At 37.4% G+C, this 18281-nt stretch overlaps 1 protein-coding gene across 1 annotated transcript; it reads right to left on the bottom strand.

Moving 5' to 3' along the window:
- Nucleotides 1-2415: 2415 nt before the first annotated feature.
- hibadhb (3-hydroxyisobutyrate dehydrogenase b) lies at nucleotides 2416-17083 on the bottom strand. The gene is made up of 8 exons (XM_087779048.1): nucleotides 16984-17083; nucleotides 10711-10871; nucleotides 10536-10645; nucleotides 10354-10475; nucleotides 4523-4656; nucleotides 4375-4451; nucleotides 4160-4316; nucleotides 2416-2906 (listed from the first exon to the last, which is right to left on the bottom strand). Exons 1-8 carry the CDS (start codon nucleotides 17051-17053, stop codon nucleotides 2748-2750), a joined length of 990 nt encoding a protein of 329 aa, XP_087635174.1. The 5' UTR covers nucleotides 17054-17083; the 3' UTR covers nucleotides 2416-2747.
- Between the last annotated feature and the right edge of the window lie 1198 nt (nucleotides 17084-18281).

Genomic DNA, 18281 nt, shown 5'->3' with positions numbered 1-18281 from the left:
GTCATGTTTTAACTTTTTGTGAAATTAATTCTTTACAGGAAGAATTAATGTAAACTAACGGGGTTCGTATCGAACATTTCCAGTTAGAAACACAATCATCAAATGATCATGTTAAAGAATCAATTGTGATTAGTATTTATATATTAACTCGAAGAACATAAAATAAATTAAATTTAGGCCAATACAGAGAAAATAATAGATCTTTATTTATCTTATTGAAATTAATGACATTCGAATTTACTGTTTAATAAAATCCCTTCAAATCTCGAGTCAACAACGAAAACGGCGTCAGATCCTCGAGGAAGTCAAAGAATTTAAATTTAAAAAGAGGAATTAAAACAAAGAATATTTAAAATACAGCCTTCTGTCATCGATGATCCGTTTTAACAACCGAACATATCGATCATGTAAATCGTCGATCCCGAGATGGATGTGAATAAGTTGTGTTCCTTAAAGGCCTCAGTGTCGTGTTGTGTAACATGTGGACAACATGAAGGCCAGTCGTCGTCAGTGGAATCAAAGCAAGTGCAAAGTCAAGACAGGAAAACAACAACCAGACATTTGGTTCAGTTCCAGGCGCGACTGCAGGTCAAGGTCAAGGTCAAAAGCGTCTGGACAAACGGGAGGAAGTTAGGAAGACACACAACCGTTTGAAACCAACACTTGGAGTTTTATTTGTCAGCAGAACATTTTCAGGAGGATCACGAATCAAAAGCACCTGAAGTTTGATCTGAACATCAGGATCAAAGAACATGTTATTGACGCTCAAACCACATTTAACTGTCGAGTCCAAACTACCAGAAGGAACATGAAGTTCGAACCTTCACGCAGACTGACCAGAAATGAACATTTAATGTAAACTCGACACAGACCACAGACGAAGAGAAACGTTCCCTCACATAAATCTCCTTTTTTAAACATTTTTTAATAGAGTTTTGCCACCTTTTAAGGCTGTAAATCTTAATGGCCCTTGTTCACTGGTCCACATTTCAGGAGAAATGGCATAAAGTTTTATGTTGCTGAGCAGCTTTAGGAGCTCGATTCTTCCCACTCGAGACTTTTTTTTTCATTCGTCGTGTTGAGAATTTGTCTAGAATTGTATAATTGAATATATGATTCAAATGATGATCAGCAAAGAAAGCAATACACAATGATTAGTTGTAATTACGCATGCGCGAATGTTTTCAATCTAACTGAGATTTTTATATTTAAAAATAAGCTTATTATTTGAAAGTAAATAATTGCATGTGATCATTTTAAATGATTTAATTCGTCGAATCTTTACGTCAAATTTAAAAAAAAAGAAAAATAGGTTGAACCTCTAAAAAAGAAGAAACCCGTTTGGACATAGTATCGAAATATGAAAATAAATCGCTTTCAAAGTATCTATATTTTGAAATAATTATTATAATAATTTATATTTAAACTAATATACTTGAAAAATCCGTTTTGTTTTAGGAAACTATTATCGTTTTTTTCGAAATCTTTGTTTTACTAAATGTGTTCGAAATTTAATTCACACAAAAATAAAACGAACTTAAGATGTTTCAAAACAAAAGTAAAAAAGTACAGATCACCACGAACTATATTGCTATAATGTCTTTGATATTATAATATCAATTCTTACAAACACAGTGAACAAAAACACACACCTTTAAAGTCGCGTCCACACCAGAACACACACGCACATCCCACCAACAACTGCATTGACACACACACACACACACACACACACACCTTCTCAACATTGCGGGAACACATTGTCCAGCAACACATCGACAATAATATAAACAGAATCACAACATTTCCTAAAGTTAAACATCTATTTTGACAAGAACACAACCTTCGAAAAAACATCACTCCTTCCACCAATGATTCTCTCGTATATTATCTGAATATTACAAGTGAATCCTAGAAATATATTGCATTTTAGTTTTAACTTTAATTTAATTACCGTTCAATGATCAACGTTATAATGACGCTCAACCACGTGGTCAGTTCAAGGCCTTGCTAACAATTCTGCTGAGTCATCATTTAAAACAATGTCATGACAACAAAGTTTAGCTCTGAAGAAGATTTTTTTTTTTTTTTTTTTTAAACAGAATGGAGTAAAACGTGTTTGATGACGTCAGAGCCGGACTCTGCTGGAGGGCCCGAGACCAAAGTGCGCTGGTGTTTGCAGAAGCCATCAAGCAGATGACAACACGGCTCTCGCTCTACTCCGCTTAATGGACTTTTTATGGCTCCGTCTTGTGATCGCATGACCCGCGGCACCTTGGCCCCTCAGTGGCTCTCAGATCAGAAACATGCCGCTCTCCAGCGGGGGGGGAGAGGAGGAGGAGGAGGCCCTCAGAAGACGTTTACAATCCAGTGAATCATCTCGTGGTCAGAACAACAGCAGAGAAGACGCAGACGTGTAGAAGATACATTTATTGTCAAACTTAACCCATCTTTTCCCTCAGAGTCACAGTCAGCAGGAGGAAAATGTAACATGAAAACTATGGACGACGATGAACCGTGTGAAGCGGCGAGATGTTGCTGGACGCCTGATGAACCGTGGCCAGGTCTAGACCTGGAGGAGGAGGAGAGGAGGAGGAGGAGGAGGAGTGCTGCATAGAGAGGTAAAGGAGAGAAGTGATCACATGATCCGGCTCCTGGAGCAGTTCAGGCTTCACGTCTTTTTTTTATTTTTATTCGTTGGAAAAACCGAGGAACCTTCTCGGTCGTACTAGGTCGCTCCGGACCCGTTACTGGCCCTCCTCCTCGCGCAGGAACTGGAACACGGACGAGAAATCTTTATTGGCGTAACCACGTGCGCACATCATACGGTAGAGCTGGTGGGCCAGGGAGCCCAGGGGGACGGGGGTCTTGGTGTTGGTGGCCGAGCTCTGAGCCAGACCCAGATCCTGAGAGGAGAAAGTAACAAAAAAAAAAAAGAGAAAAAGAAAGTGAAACCAAATGAGGCGGAAAATTCAATTCTAAAAACCACTCGTTCTGATCCGGGTTTTCTTTTTCAATCAACATTTCCTTCCTGAAAAACCACCTCGTATTTCTTCAGCTTCAACAGCGAAAGAAATGTACAAGAAAATATTTATACGATTAAATTCTGTCTTTACTCGGAATGAGCTGGTGGTGGAGTCAGGACTGTAGACCTCCAGTATAACACATTATAATTCCTGAACTTCTAATGATTCCATGAACATCTATATATATATATTTTTTAAAGTATCAATTACAGTTTTAATCCTCAACTTTTTATTCAACTATGGTTGTGTTGATTATAACCGTCTTATCCATCTTTTATTTTGAAATTCCTTTCCGACTCATCTTCAAAGTCATACTGTGACTCATCAAGACGCCACTTCAGTCACGTTTACTTCAAACACAAACTCCATCTTGAACCAGAGCCCGGAGGCTTTTTCCGACTCAGCATTTAATGGTGAGATGCATTTTTTTTTAGCAACTTAACGTTTGGTTTTTGAAGGTCGTGACGTTTCATATTTGGGTCGTAACTGAATACAGACGGATAAATACTGTGATCCCCTGGAGGAGAAACTATTTTGTCCAGAAGCAATAATACATTTAATATATGAATATAATGCAGACATTAAATTGTTTTGTGCTTTTAAAAAAGGTTGAGGGGGAAGAATAGAATTTAAAAACAACACATTTGTTATTTCAAATTAAAATTGGTTCAACAATGACACGTTACTATTATAATTATATTTTTAATTAAAGGTTTATTTACAATATGAAAGGATTTTATTTTTTAGCTGCAAATCTATTTAACATTGTGTTTTGCAGATCAATTATCAGAAAACATATGTAACAAAATAATGTATCTTATTAAAAATGTTTTCATTTAATTGAACAAAAATACAAAAGTTACATTTATTTAATTCAGGATCTTGTTGTAGTTAATTTTTAAGCAATTTTTGCTGATTTAAATTTCAGACAGATTTGCTTCCACGACACGAGTTTATCTGAACAAACAATAGTTTTATGTCTTAATTAAGTTGTAGATTTTTAATCCGTCTATGTTCGACCAGAGACATGTTTCTTAACCCACATCATCAGCATCACCACCAGAATAATATTAATAATAATAATAATAATATTTATAATGCGTGTTTCAAAGCGTCCTGATCGCGCGACACACCTTGGCCATGAGTTGAGTGCCGAACCCTCCCTGGTAGTTGTTCCCGGACGGGACTCCCTCCATGACTCCCGGCACCGGGTTGTAGGTGTCGCTGGACCAGCAACGACCCGAGCTCATGTTCAGGATCTTGGATAAGAGTTTGGGGTCGAGTCCCAGTCTGGACACAGGAAGTGTCAGCGACAGGAAATCAAACCTTCCATTTAAAAAAAACTCACCTGATTCCTAAGTTCATGGTTTCTGCCGTGCCGATCATCCCGATGGCGAGGAGCATGTTGTTGCAGATTTTGGCCGCCTGCAGGAAGAACACCCTCCGGGTCAGACTCTAAACTGAAGGAGGTTTTTAAAGAAGGAATGGAGTCCCACCTGTCCAGTTCCTACTTGACCACAGTAGACCACGTTGGCGCCCATGCAGCTGAGCAGCTCCTGAGCAGCAGTGAACTCTTCCTCGGCTCCTCCCACCATGAACGTCAGCTTCCCTGCACTGGCGGCACCGACACCTGTCGACACGTCAGTCAGACGGGATTCAAACTCGCCACTTTCGGGACCTTTAGCGGAACTTTTTCCAGTCGTTTTAGATGATTCAGGAAGGTTCTAGTAACAAGCTCATAGTCAGGGTTCCCACAGCTTAAGTAAGTAATAAGTTATATTTATAGAGCACTTCTCCAGACCAGGGTCACAAAGCGCTTAAACGATCAAAACAATACTCAATAAAATATATACTGTAAAGGTGAAGCTAACACTGAGACAAACACAGGAGTCTCAGAGAATCAAGGAAAAGGAAGTTCAGGAACCATCAGTAATTAAGTAAGTAAGTATGTAAGTAAGTAATATTTATTATATAGCGCTTTTCGAGACCAGGGTCACAAAGCGCTTAAACAATCAAAACAATACTCAAAAAAGTACATACTTTAAAGATCAAGATAATACTGAGAACAACACAGGAGTTCGAGAAATTCAAGGAAAAGCCTGAACAAATAGAAACGTCTTAAGATGTTTCTTAAAGGAGTCAGTAGATCCATCAAGCGCAAAGAGAGAGAAGATCGTTCCAAAGCTTAGGAGCAACAGCCTGAAAAGATTTCTCTCCTCTGGTCCTGAGCCGTGTGCGTGGAACCATCAGTAGATTCTGATCCACAGACCTCAGAGCCCGAGCTGGGGTGTAAGGCTGGATCAGATTAGTGATGTAAGGAGGAGCCTGACCATGAATAGATCTGAAAGTAAGAACCAGAATTTTAAAGTTGATCCTGAAAGAAACTGGCAGCCAGTGAAGAGTTTGAAGGAGAAATGTGAGTTCTTCTACTAGAGCGGGTCAGAATTCTGGCTGCAGAGTTTAGTATAGTAGTTAGTTTAGTACTTGTTTAGACACAAAACAAACGGTTACAATAGTGTAAACGACACAAACACATGGATCATAAGATCCAGATCATGTTGTGACAACAATTTCCTAAGTTTAGAAATTTCCTCAGTTGAAGGAAACAGTTTCTGGTCAGTTTTCTTCAAAAACATGGTCATGATCTCAAGTTTAAATACTTTTTAAATTAGATTTGAGATAAATGCATCTATAAAATATCACATAGGGTTGGGCACAGTTAACCTACATTTTAATTTCAGTATAAAACATTCCAAATAAAAAATAAAAAGTACACATGGAACCACGTTCAGCTCTATAGGAAAATATAAAACAATATAGAAAATCTTGTCTATTAAGACTTTTGAAATTAGTATAAAACATTTTAATACCAATAAAAAGTACTTATTTTTAAATTTTAAACCCTGGATATAAGTTCTTTCCTTCTAAACTCTTCTTCTTCATCAGATGTTAGCATTAGTTTAGGTCTTTATTCACAAACTTTAAGTATAAATTAAAATATATATTTTTCGTTCACTACTTCCAAAGATTCATCAAAATAAAGATAAATTTGACTATCATTTGTGTTTCAAAATAAGAGTCTTGACATGACGCAGCAAGTTCATTGGAGGTTAAAATTAAAAAGTAAGACTCATTCATGCCCAGAAGTCGCCGACGTCCTGCTCGCAGTTTACAGGAATCCTGTGGACGGACGCCAACATTTCGCTCGTTTTCTTTTTTTAAATTGAGGTATAATAGGATGACGAATGAAGCTCAAAGAGGAGAGGATCGTCTGCAACATAGTAAGTAAGTCATTTATATTTATAGAGCGCTTTTCTAGACCAGGGTCACAAAGCGCTTAAACAATTAAAACAATACTCAATAAAATATATACTTTAAAGATCAAGATAATACCGAGACAAACACAGGAGTCTCAGAGAATCAAGGAAAAGCCTGAACAAATAAAAGTGTCTTAAGATGTTTCAGGAGAACATCAAGGTAGACCTTAAACGGTGGGAGTTTGTTTCGAAACCAGACTTGAAGAATCACATGTTGAGACACTTCCAGAGGGAAACGTTAACGACAAGACACTTTTGTAAATCAATTTTTATCTTTTTAAAAATACGTCTGGTTCGGAAAACACTGCAACACTTCAAACAAAGGGGGCGACATGTGAATTGTCTGGTCGTTGAAGAATGTCTCGCAGTCAAGTCAGAAGTGGAGACCCTCCCCCCCGAGATTTACCACCCACACAGTCTGACAACGTTTGCTTTTTGGAGACAAGTCCACCACCGCAGGTTCTGCACTCGCACCTCTGGTGAGGTAAGCAGTCCAGTTGTGGTGCAAATAAAACGCTGCTTCTAATCTCCGTTGGTCCCGGCGTTCATTTTGGAAGAGGAAACAAGCGGAGGACGCATGAGGACTCAATTATGTCTCACCACCACGTGCGCCTTCAAGTCCCAACCCGGGGTTTAAACACCCACTGCCGTGTCTGCGCCGCTTTTGATTCTCGCCCGACTACTGGAAATGTTGGGGGAGAAAAATCCATTTTGGATTTAGTGCTTGATGAGACACACACACACACACACACACACACACGCACAGACACACACATGTGTGTGTGTGTATCGGCCGCTGGACAACTTTAATCCACGAGCACTACCACAGGACGGAAGCGCATAAATCATGACTAATCTTAAGGGCTCGGCTGTAAAGTGGACCAAGTTCGGCTCAAAGAAAGTGGTCGTCTCGACTTTGACGAGGTCAAGTTCAAACAAAAAAAACCTTTTCTGAGTCGGACCCCCAACAAAGTCCCGGGGAGGACCCTTAAAAGAACCAGCCCAGGCTCAAGAATGCTCTGGTGAAACGACGAGGACTCGACCACATGTGAAGACGCTCGAGTCGCTGACGAGTTACGACTTAATCGTTTTGTTTTGATACGAACGCAAGGAAATCTTTAACGATTTCACGTCATGTCAACAAAGCTGCTTGTTTTTCTTTAGGCAAACATTGATCTTTTTAGGTTTTTAACACTCTTTGACAAACTCAAGAACCTAGGGCTGTGTCCCAAATCGTGCACTTCTGCACTTACACTTAATTTTGAGTGCACAAGTGCGGAAATGTAGTGCGCTATGAGCTACGATGGACCCTTTCCACCCTCAAAGTTCTCCATTTTAGTGACAATTTAGATGAAGCTAAACTGAAGCTACGTCACTGACGCCGCAGATACTGACGTAAATGTCTCGAAAAAACGCTAATTTGACCACAAAACAACAATAGTAACACAATGAAACACAACTTAATAACTTGTTTCAATTGGAGAAAAGTTCTGTCAAGTGTCGATGATAGTGTTTCAACGACTGGTTACAATCAGTGTTAAAAAGTAGAAGAAGCTGTCGAGTCATTTCCTGTTAGTGTGTAGCAGCAGAGTTTGATTTGAGACAGTACTACACTGTCCACATTTGTGCACTGTCTTACAGTGTACTGTAAAGTATTTAGAGAAGTGCGCGATTTGAGACACAGCACATTTCATGTCCCACGTCGTATCAATTAGAAAATAAAATAATTTAGTTTACTGACTGAAGGCTGGATCTCCCACGAGGAAAGAACGTCCTAAAAAATAAAATAAATCCCTGAAGCCATTATATTAGAAGTGACATAAAAAAAAAAGTAATTACAATTTACAAATTAGTTATTAACTGTGGGATTAACTCTATATTCATGTTGTCGTTTGTAAAACTGAGCTGCTGTAAAAACCAGTTACACAGGATTCTTCATGACAGGTGAGAAACACCAGAGCCGTGTCTTAGATCACACACTTCTCTTAGTGCACTGGTTAGTATCATCAGGATAGTGTACGTACTAACTAGTAACTAATCCTCCACAGATAGTGTGTCTCAAATCACACTTCTCTTAGTGCACTGGTTAGTATCATCAGGATAGTGTACGTACTAACTAGTAACTAATCCTCCACAGATAGTGTGTCTTAGATCACACACTTCTCTTAGTGCACTGGTTAGTATCATCAGGATAGTGTACGTACTAACTAGTAACTAATCCTCCACAGATAGTGTGTCTCAAATCACACACTTCTCTTAGTGCACTGGTTAGTATCATCAGGATAGTGTACGTACTAACTAGTAACTAATCCTCCACAGATAGTGTGTCTTAGATCACACACTTCTCTTAGTGCACTGGTTAGTATCATCAGGATAGTGTACGTACTAACTAGTAACTAATCCTCCACAGATAGTATGTCTCAAATCACATACTTCTCTTAGTGCACTGGTTAGTATCATCAGGATAGTGTACGTACTAACTAGTAACTAATCCTCCACAGATAGTGTGTCTCAAACATACTTCTCTTAGTGCACTGGTTAGTATCATCAGGATAGTGTACGTACTAACTAGTAACTAATTCTCCACAGATAGTATGTCTCAAATCACATACTTCTCTTAGTGCACTGGTTAGTATCATCAGGATAGTGTACGTACTAACTAGTAACTAATTCTCCACAGATAGTATGTCTCAAATCACATACTTCTCTGAGTGCACTGGTTAGTATCATCAGGATAGTGTACGTACTAACTAGTAACTAATCCTCCACAGATAGTGTGTCTCAAATCACATACTTCTCTTAGTGCACTGGTTAGTATCATCAGGATAGTGTACGTACTAACTAGTAACTAATTCTCCACAGATAGTATGTCTCAAATCAAACTCTGCTGCTATGCACTAACAGGAAATGACGCGACAGCTTCTTCTTCTACTACTATTCAACAATGATTTCAAGCAGCTGTAGGAACACTATCGCCACCTGCTGGCAGCACGTTTGGTTTGGATCAAGAAATATGAGAAATATTGACGAGATATTTACGCCGGTATCAGCAGAGAAGAAGTGTCATCCTCATACTGCTGCAAATACACCTGTAAGTATATATATATATATATATATATATATATATATATATATGACGTAACTTCTGTTTACAACATCAACGTCACTAAGATGGAGCTGTTTAGTGTAGAAAGTGTCCATCGATCCATACTCAGTTTTGTGGGTGTTTTAGTGACAATCTAGTGTGTATGGAGCACTACATTTCACATACTAAGAATTGAGACGCACTTATGCACTAAAAATACTAAGTTTAAGTACACAAGTATGTGATTTGAGACACAGGTCAGAAGACGAGAAAGACGTTTGCCAAGAAAAAAAGAAAATTCATTTTGAAATTATTGTATTTTTGTTCATTTGTGTGCAGTTTCAGTTCATTTACATTTGACAATTACGTTTTAAACCCCATTATTACAACCATGTGTGTTGGATTTAAAGAAGAAACCTGTGCGACATTTTTTCGATTCATCTTTTGCAAACATTACATTTGCGATTTGTAGTTTATTCAAGTAGGTAGAACCAGTTGTCGGGACATTTTATTTTAATTCACTTTCATTTGTTTTAAGTTTTTGTTTTAGTTAAATGGTTTAATTAATTATCCATTTGGAGAATAATAAAGTCTTATTTAATAGATTGCTTCAATAATGGATGCATTTCAATTGATTTAGTTTTATAGGCAGAAAGCAAAACATACGTTTTGACCAAATTTTACCGTTAATATTTTGTATCTTAAATGCTATATTTAATTTTCTCTTAAATTTACAAAGTATTGTATTTTATTTTCGTTGCCAATTCTCTTTGCAAACAGATGCTTCCAAAAATGTAAATTTGTCATGAGATTAATAGAGTATTTATCAACCTTTAGTTGATAACACACAACTCTGTTTGTGTAGAAACATATAGAGTAAAGTCTTTTCTGATCCTCAGTGACGTTCCTGAGAAAAACACTTTACCTCCCGACACGGGGGCGTCCATGTACACGGCGCCCGTCTTCTCGGCGGCGGCGGCCATCTCTTTTGTGACGGCCGGGTCGATGGTGCTGGAGTCGATGAGCAGAGATCCTTTCTTGACCTTCCTGCGAACAAGACACGGGTCAGCGGGCGTTCACGAGGCTGGACGCGGTGGCGCCGCTCACTTTAAGATGCCGTTCGGTCCCGTGTACACGTCCGTCACGTTGGGACTGGAGGGCAGCATGGTGATGATGCGGTCCGCCTTGTCCGCCACCTCGGCGGGGTTGTCCACGATCTGAGGGGGACACAAGCAGATGGAAAAGCAGATTTTAAGAGAGTGAAGAGACGTTCATGGCTCACCTGGGCGCCCAGCTCCTGCAGCTCCTTGCAGGACTCGGGGAAGACGTCTGTGGCGATGACCGGGTATCCGTGCTTCAACAGGTTCTTGGCCATCGGGTTCCCCATGTTGCCCAGACCGACAAACCCCACCTGTGTCTTGGAGGCCATCGACCTTGAAGAGACTGCGAGAGACGAGAGAGAAACTTGTGAAGTCAAATAAAGTGAGAACAATGAACATCAAGTTCAAGCTTCTGATTTAAAATGTATCAATTACTGACGACTTTATTCTGACTTCTACGTTTCTGAACCGTGTTTTAAACATCAACTAGTATCAACTCTGGTGTCATTAAACATCAACTAGTATCAACTCTGGTGTCATTAAACATCAACTAGTGTCAACTCTGGTGTCATTAAACATCAACTAGTATCAACTCTGGTGTCATTAAACATCAACTAGTATCAACTCTGGTGTCATTAAACATCAACTAGTATCAACTCTGGTGTCATTAAACATCAACTAGTATCAACTCTGGTGTCATTAAACATCAACTAGTATCAACTCTGGTGTCATTAAACATCAACTAGTATCAACTCTGGTGTCATTAAACATCAACTAGTATCAACTCTGGTGTGATTAAACATCAACTAGTATCAACTCTGGTGTCATTAAACATCAACTAGTATCAACTCTGGTGTCATCAAACATCAACTAGTATCAACTCTGGTGTCATTGAACATCAACTAGTATCAACTCTGGTGTCATTAAACATCAACTAGTATCAACTCTGGTGTCATTGAACATCAACTAGTATCAACTCTGGTGTCATTAAACATCAACTAGTATCAACTCTGGTGTCATTAAACATCAACTAGTATCAACTCTGGTGTCATTAAACATCAACTAGTATCAACTCCGGTGTCATTAAACATCAACTAGTATCAACTCCGGTGTCATTAAACATCAACTAGTATCAACTCCGGTGTCATTAAACATCAACTAGTATCAACTCCGGTGTCATTAAACATCAACTAGTATCAACTCCGGTGTCATTAAACATCAACTAGTATCAACTCCGGTGTCATTAAACATCAACTAGTATCAACTCCGGTGTCATTAAACATCAACTAGTATCAACTCCGGTGTCATTAAACATCAACTAGTATCAACTCCGGTGTCATTAAACATCAACTAGTATCAACTCCGGTGTCATTAAACATCAACTAGTATCAACTCCGGTGACATTAAACATCAACTAGTATCAACTCCGGTGACATTAAACATCAACTAGTATCAACTCCGGTGACATTAAACATCAACTAGTATCAACTCCGGTGACATTAAACATCAACTAGTTTCAACTCCGGTGACATTAAACATCAACTAGTATCAACTCCGGTGTCATTAAACATCAACTAGTATCAACTCTGGTGTCATTAAACATCAACTAGTATCAACTCTGGTGTCATTAAACATCAACTAGTATCAACTCTGGTGACATTAAACATCAACTAGTATCAACTCTGGTGACATTAAACATCAACTAGTATCAACTCTGGTGACATTAAACATCAACTAGTATCAACTCTGGTGACATTAAACATCAACTAGTATCAACTCTGGTGACATTAAACATCAACTAGTATCAACTCTGGTGACATTAAACATCAATTAGTATCAACTCTGGTGTCATTAAACATCAACTAGTATCAACTCTGGTGTCATTAAACATCAACTAGTATCAACTCTGGTGTCATTAAACATCAACTAGTATCAACTCTGGTGTCATTAAACATCAACTAGTATCAACTCTGGTGTCATTAAACATCAACTAGTATCTACTCTGGTGTCATTAAACATCTACTAGTATCAACTCTGGTGTCATTAAACATCAACTAGTATCTACTCTGGTGTCATTAAACATCAACTAGTATCAACTCTGGTGTCATTAAACATCAACTAGTATCTACTCTGGTGTCATCAAACATCAACTAGTATCAACTCTGGTGTCATTAAACATCAACTAGTATCAACTCTGGTGTCATTAAACATCAACTAGTATCAACTCTGGTGTCATCAAACATCAACTAGTATCAACTCTGGTGTCATTAAACATCAACTAGTATCAACTCTGGTGTCATTAAACATCAACTAGTATCAACTCTGGTGTCATTAAACATCAACTAGTATCTACTCTGGTGTCATTAAACATCTACTAGTATCAACTCTGGTGTCATTAAACATCAACTAGTATCTACTCTGGTGTCATCAAACATCAACTAGTATCAACTCTGGTGTCATTAAACATCAACTAGTATCAACTCTGGTGTCATTAAACATCAACTAGTATCAACTCTGGTGTCATTAAACATCAACTAGTATCAACTCTGGTGTCATTAAACATCAACTAGTATCTACTCTGGTGTCATTAAACATCAACTAGTATCTACTCTGGTGTCATTAAACATCTACTAGTATCAACTCTGGTGTCATTAAACATCAACTAGTATCTACTCTGGTGTCATTAAACATCAACTAGTATCAACTCTGGTGTCATTAAACATCAACTAGTATCTACTCTGGTGTCATCAAACATCAACTAGTATCAACTCTGGTGTCATTAAACATCAACTAGTATCAACTCTGGTGTCATTAAACATCAACTAGTATCAACTCTGGTGTCATTGAACATCAACTAGTATCAACTCTGGTGTCATTAAACATCAACTAGTATCAACTCTGGTGTCATTAAACATCAACTAGTATCAACTGTGGTGTCATTAAACATCAACTAGTATCTACTCTGGTGTCATTAAACATCAACTAGTATCAACTCTGGTGTCATTAAACGTCAACTAGTATCAACTCTGGTGTCATTAAACGTCAACTAGTATCAACTCTGGTGTCATTAAACATCAACTAGTATCAACTCTGGTGTCATTAAACATCAACTAGTATCAACTCTGGTGTCATTAAACATCAACTAGTGTCAACTCTGGTGTCATTAAACATCAACTAGTGTCAACTCTGGTGTCATTAAACATCAACTAGTATCAACTCTGGTGTCATTAAACATCAACTAGTATCAACTCTGGTGTCATTAAACATCAACTAGTATCAACTCTGGTGTCATTAAACATCAGCTAGTATCAACTCTGGTGTCATTAAACATCAACTAGTATCAACTCTGGTGTCATTAAACATCAACTAGTATCAACTCTGGTGTCATTAAACATCAACTAGTATCAACTCTGGTGTCATTAAACATCAACTAGTATCAACTCTGGTGTCATTAAACATCAACCAGTATCAACTCTGGTGTCATTAAACATCAACTAGTATCAACTCTGGTGTCATTAAACATCAACTAGTATCAACTCTGGTGTCATTAAACATCAACTAGTATCAACTCTGGTGTCATTAAACATCAACTAGTATCAACTCTGGTGTCATTAAACATCAACTAGTATCAACTCTGGTGTCATTAAACATCAACTAGTATCAACTCTGGTGTCATTAAACATCAACTAGTATCAACTCTGGTGTCATTAAACATCAACCAGTATCAACTCTGGTGTCATTAAACATCATCTAGTATCAACTCTGGTGTCATTAAACATCAACTAGTATCAACTCTGGTGTCATTAAACATCAACTAGTATCAACTATGGTGTCATTAAACATCAACTAGTATCAACTCTGGTGTCATTAAACATCTACTAGTATCAACTCTGGTGTCATTAAACATCAACTAGTATCAACTCTGGTGTCATGTAGTGAATGTTCTTCAAGACGCAGTAACTTCTCATCATGACCATGTTTTACACTCATTACTTTATAAAGTTGCTCTGAAATCTGGACGAACGAGAGGTTACGAGAGTCCATGATGGCGTAACAATGGCTTCACTCCTCCTCCAGCTGTAATCACGCTTTGTTTATACAACGAGTCCCTTGGAGTTGGACACCATTGATGACGCGCGGTGACAAACCTCCATGCTTGACTAATCACAGCAGAGTGGGTATAATAATAATAATATTTAATCTGCAGAACAACAAAGTGTTTTCAGTGGGCGGAGCTTAAGATCATTTTCTAATGTCAACATTTCAATGAGTTTTGTACAAACACACACTGATGATACAATAGACACATCACAACAACACACACACCCACTTTAGTTGACATTTAAGACAGTAATGTATCGTCACAGCCAGTTTCTTGTAGGTTTGATGTACTTTCCGAGGAGGCTCCGGTCATTGAACATCTGCAGGAACATCCTCTGCATGTTCTACCAGTGTGTGTGACCAGTGTGTGAAGCTGAGGTGTGTTGTGTTGTGTCAACAGGTTGGACAGGAGCTCTGTGGACAAAATACTGTCCATCATGATGACATCACCCTCTGAACACTGTCATCAGTGAGCAGAGAAGCAGATGCAGCACAAATGCTCCTCCCATGATGCAACACCAATAGACTCAGGGACTCGTTCATTCCTCGTGTTATTAGATTGTTTAATTCTGAGTTTGGGGGCAGGAGTGAAAATTTGATATTATGTTAATCTTATGTTGAATTTCTATGTTTTTTATCTTTAGATTTTTGTTCTTTTATTGCACTTTGTTCTTATGAATCTATCGTCCGTGTTGCTGAAAAAACAATTTTGCCGATGGAGACCTTCAGAGAGATCAATAAAGTCTGTCAAAAACCCTGTCAGACATGTTTGTTTTTGATATTATAACTGGGACGACAAAAAGTATCTTATAAAAAGTGAAATGTTTCGGATTTGATAGAGAGTGAAGAGATGTTTTGTTTGTTCAGAATCAGAATTATTTTTATAGCCATTATTGGTGAAAGGTTCCACCAATTAGGAAGTGGTTTACATACATATTTTCAACACTAAACATGAAAAAATAAACATAAATAAAAACACACTACAAATTAAAAGTGTGTCAAGTTACAATAAGTTTGTGTTAATGACGTTAATGTCAAACACAGAACCGGATACTATTCAGCAGTTCCAGCATTATTTTATTTTATTATTTTTAGTATCCGGTTCTGCGTTTGACATTAACGTCATTAATGAAACACAGAACCGGATACTAAAAATAAAATAAATAACACGGGAACTGCTGAATAATTACCAACAATAACCAAATCAAACTACAAGCAATTTTATTTGCCATTTTTGTTTGTATTACACGTGGTTTAAGCTACCGGTCTTAACTTTTGTTCTATTTACTTAAATACATTTAGAAAAAAACTATGTAATTCAAGTCTAAATTCCATTCATTTTCAAGGACGACACTCTTTACAGTTCGTAGTAAGAGTAGAAACTGACTCAGACATGACGTACTACTTTGAGTCATTTATTAACATGTGCTTATTTCTTAACGGATGTAAACGTTCACGACGAGAACATTAATGATCCACGAAGAAATGACTCCAGGTCAGTTTTCCCAACATGGATCTCAAGACTACATTTCTATAAGCTGTGATGTTGCCCAAAGGCTGGAGTCGGCCGGGAATCGTGCGGACAAACGTCTAATCTACCACGACTTTATGATCCACATGTGCGACACATGTTGCTGAGCTTTTTATTTTCCGCTTCATGTGCTCCTTGTTTTATAATTAGCGTCCAAAGTGTGGAAGAATTAACTTGAAGAGAAACCACTGGAAACTCTGGTTTCCTCCCACGACACCAGCAGAGGCAGAAGCTCATTGTCAATCATATTAGAGGTCAGTGGTGGTCAATGTGCATTGGCAGTCTTTCCAGGGTGTCCTCTGCCTCTCCCCTGATACAATACACTCTTGAAACTATTGTTTTTATAACAACAAACAATGAACGAATGAATCAAGTGTGAGACACAATGAAAAGATGTTTAAATATATATAGAATGTTAGAAGAGCAAATGAATGGAGTATGTTTTAGTGTCACTCACTCGTTATTCAAAGAAACACATGTTGTTTGAGTAAAGAAAGAAACTATTACATAATGTCTCCTTCAAACACAAACACCACGTTGTTAGTGACACATTGGTTTAAATAAACATATATGATGCAATACTTCAAATTCGGCTTCAAGACGCACAAGAGAAGAGTTAAAAGAGCGTTAAATGAAGCATTTAAATCAGATTAAACGTGGGTTCACGTCACGTCCAGAGAGAATAGAAACAGCAGCTAAAGTCACGTTAACTTCACCGCAACACGTCGATCAAAGCATCAAACTCTGACACGTCATTAAATCTATTCCATCCAGGGGTCAAGGGTCGTCGGGGATTGCAGCGAGAACTAGAAACGGTGCTTACCAAGTGCAAAGTCAACATTCTTGCAACACCTTCTCGCCAGGAGACGAGACCCTCGCAACACGGCCGCCATACTTCTTTCCTTATGACCTTACGTGCGACGTGATGACGTATATGATTGACAGACAGCAGCGACCACTCATATAACACATGCGCGCGTCTCATGCGCGGGTTCAGCCAATAGAATACAAGGGCGGGGCTTAACGGGAACAAGCTTTTCTGGATAATATATATGAAGATTGAAGTCAAATACTTTTTTTTCACTGCAAATGTTTTAATTAAAAAACATAACTGATTTTTTAAAAATTATTATTGCATATTCACGTCCATATTTCTCAAATAATATTTTAATTTTGAAGCTGTCGTTCAGATTGGTATGACATTAAAGCAAAACATATTCATCCATCCTTTAGATTGATTGTTATACAGACAATTCTTTCATCTGTTATATAATATAATAAAATATAATGTAATGTAATATAATGTAATGTAATGTAATATAATGTAATGTAATTTAACGTAACGTAACGAAACCTAACGTAACGTAACGTAACATAACATAACATAACATAACATAATATGAATTAATATAATATAATATAATATAATATAATATAATATAATATAATATAATATAATATAATATAATATAATATAATAATAATACATCTATAATAATATATATATAGATATATCTATAGTATATATATATATCTCACTGGTGACAGTTGCTGAGAAGAGATCACTGAACAAACTACTGTCCATCATGGATGATGACATCATCCTCTGAACGCTGTCATCAGTGAACAGAGATGCAGATGCAGCACGAATGATCCTCCCATGATGCAACACTAATGGACTCAAGGACTCATTCATTCCTCGTGTTATTAAATTGTACAATTCTGAGTTCGGGGGCAGGAGTGGAGTAAAAGTATCTGGATGTTCTGTTCTATGTTAATCTTTGTATCCTCTGTCTTTTTTATTTTTCTTTGATCTATGTTCTTTATCTTTATCTTTAGTCTTAGATTTTATCATCTTGTTCTTTCTCTTTATTTCTCTTTGTTCTTGTTCTTATTTTATTTAAATTAATTTTTTTGAATAATTGCTGTATTGCTGTGGCTAATTGGAAAACAAACAATTTCAATAAAGTTCTACCTACATACCTATAATATAATATAATATAATATAATATAATATAATGTAATGTAATGTAATGTAATGTAATGTAATATAATATAATGTAATGTAATGTAATATAATATAATATAATATAATATAATATAATGTAATGTAATGTAATG

This window comes from Callionymus lyra, chromosome 17, assembly GCF_982586985.1.
Source record: "Callionymus lyra chromosome 17, fCalLyr1.hap1.1, whole genome shotgun sequence".
NCBI lineage: Eukaryota > Metazoa > Chordata > Actinopteri > Syngnathiformes > Callionymidae > Callionymus > Callionymus lyra.
This window is presented reverse-complemented; position numbering and strand designations above follow the sequence as displayed.

Bases quoted from the DNA above. Each gene is read 5' to 3' on its own strand.
- hibadhb (XM_087779048.1), bottom strand. From the start codon at position 17,053: ATGGCGGCCGTGTTGCGAGGGTCTCGTCTCCTGGCGAGAAGGTGTTGC. The intron at 4,657-10,353 runs GTAAAGTGTTTT...ACGTGTCGACAG, and splicing joins GGACGCCCCCGTGTCGGGAG to GTGTCGGTGCCGCCAGTGCA. The intron at 4,317-4,374 runs GTGAGTTTTTTT...TCCTGTGTCCAG, and splicing joins ACCATGAACTTAGGAATCAG to ACTGGGACTCGACCCCAAAC.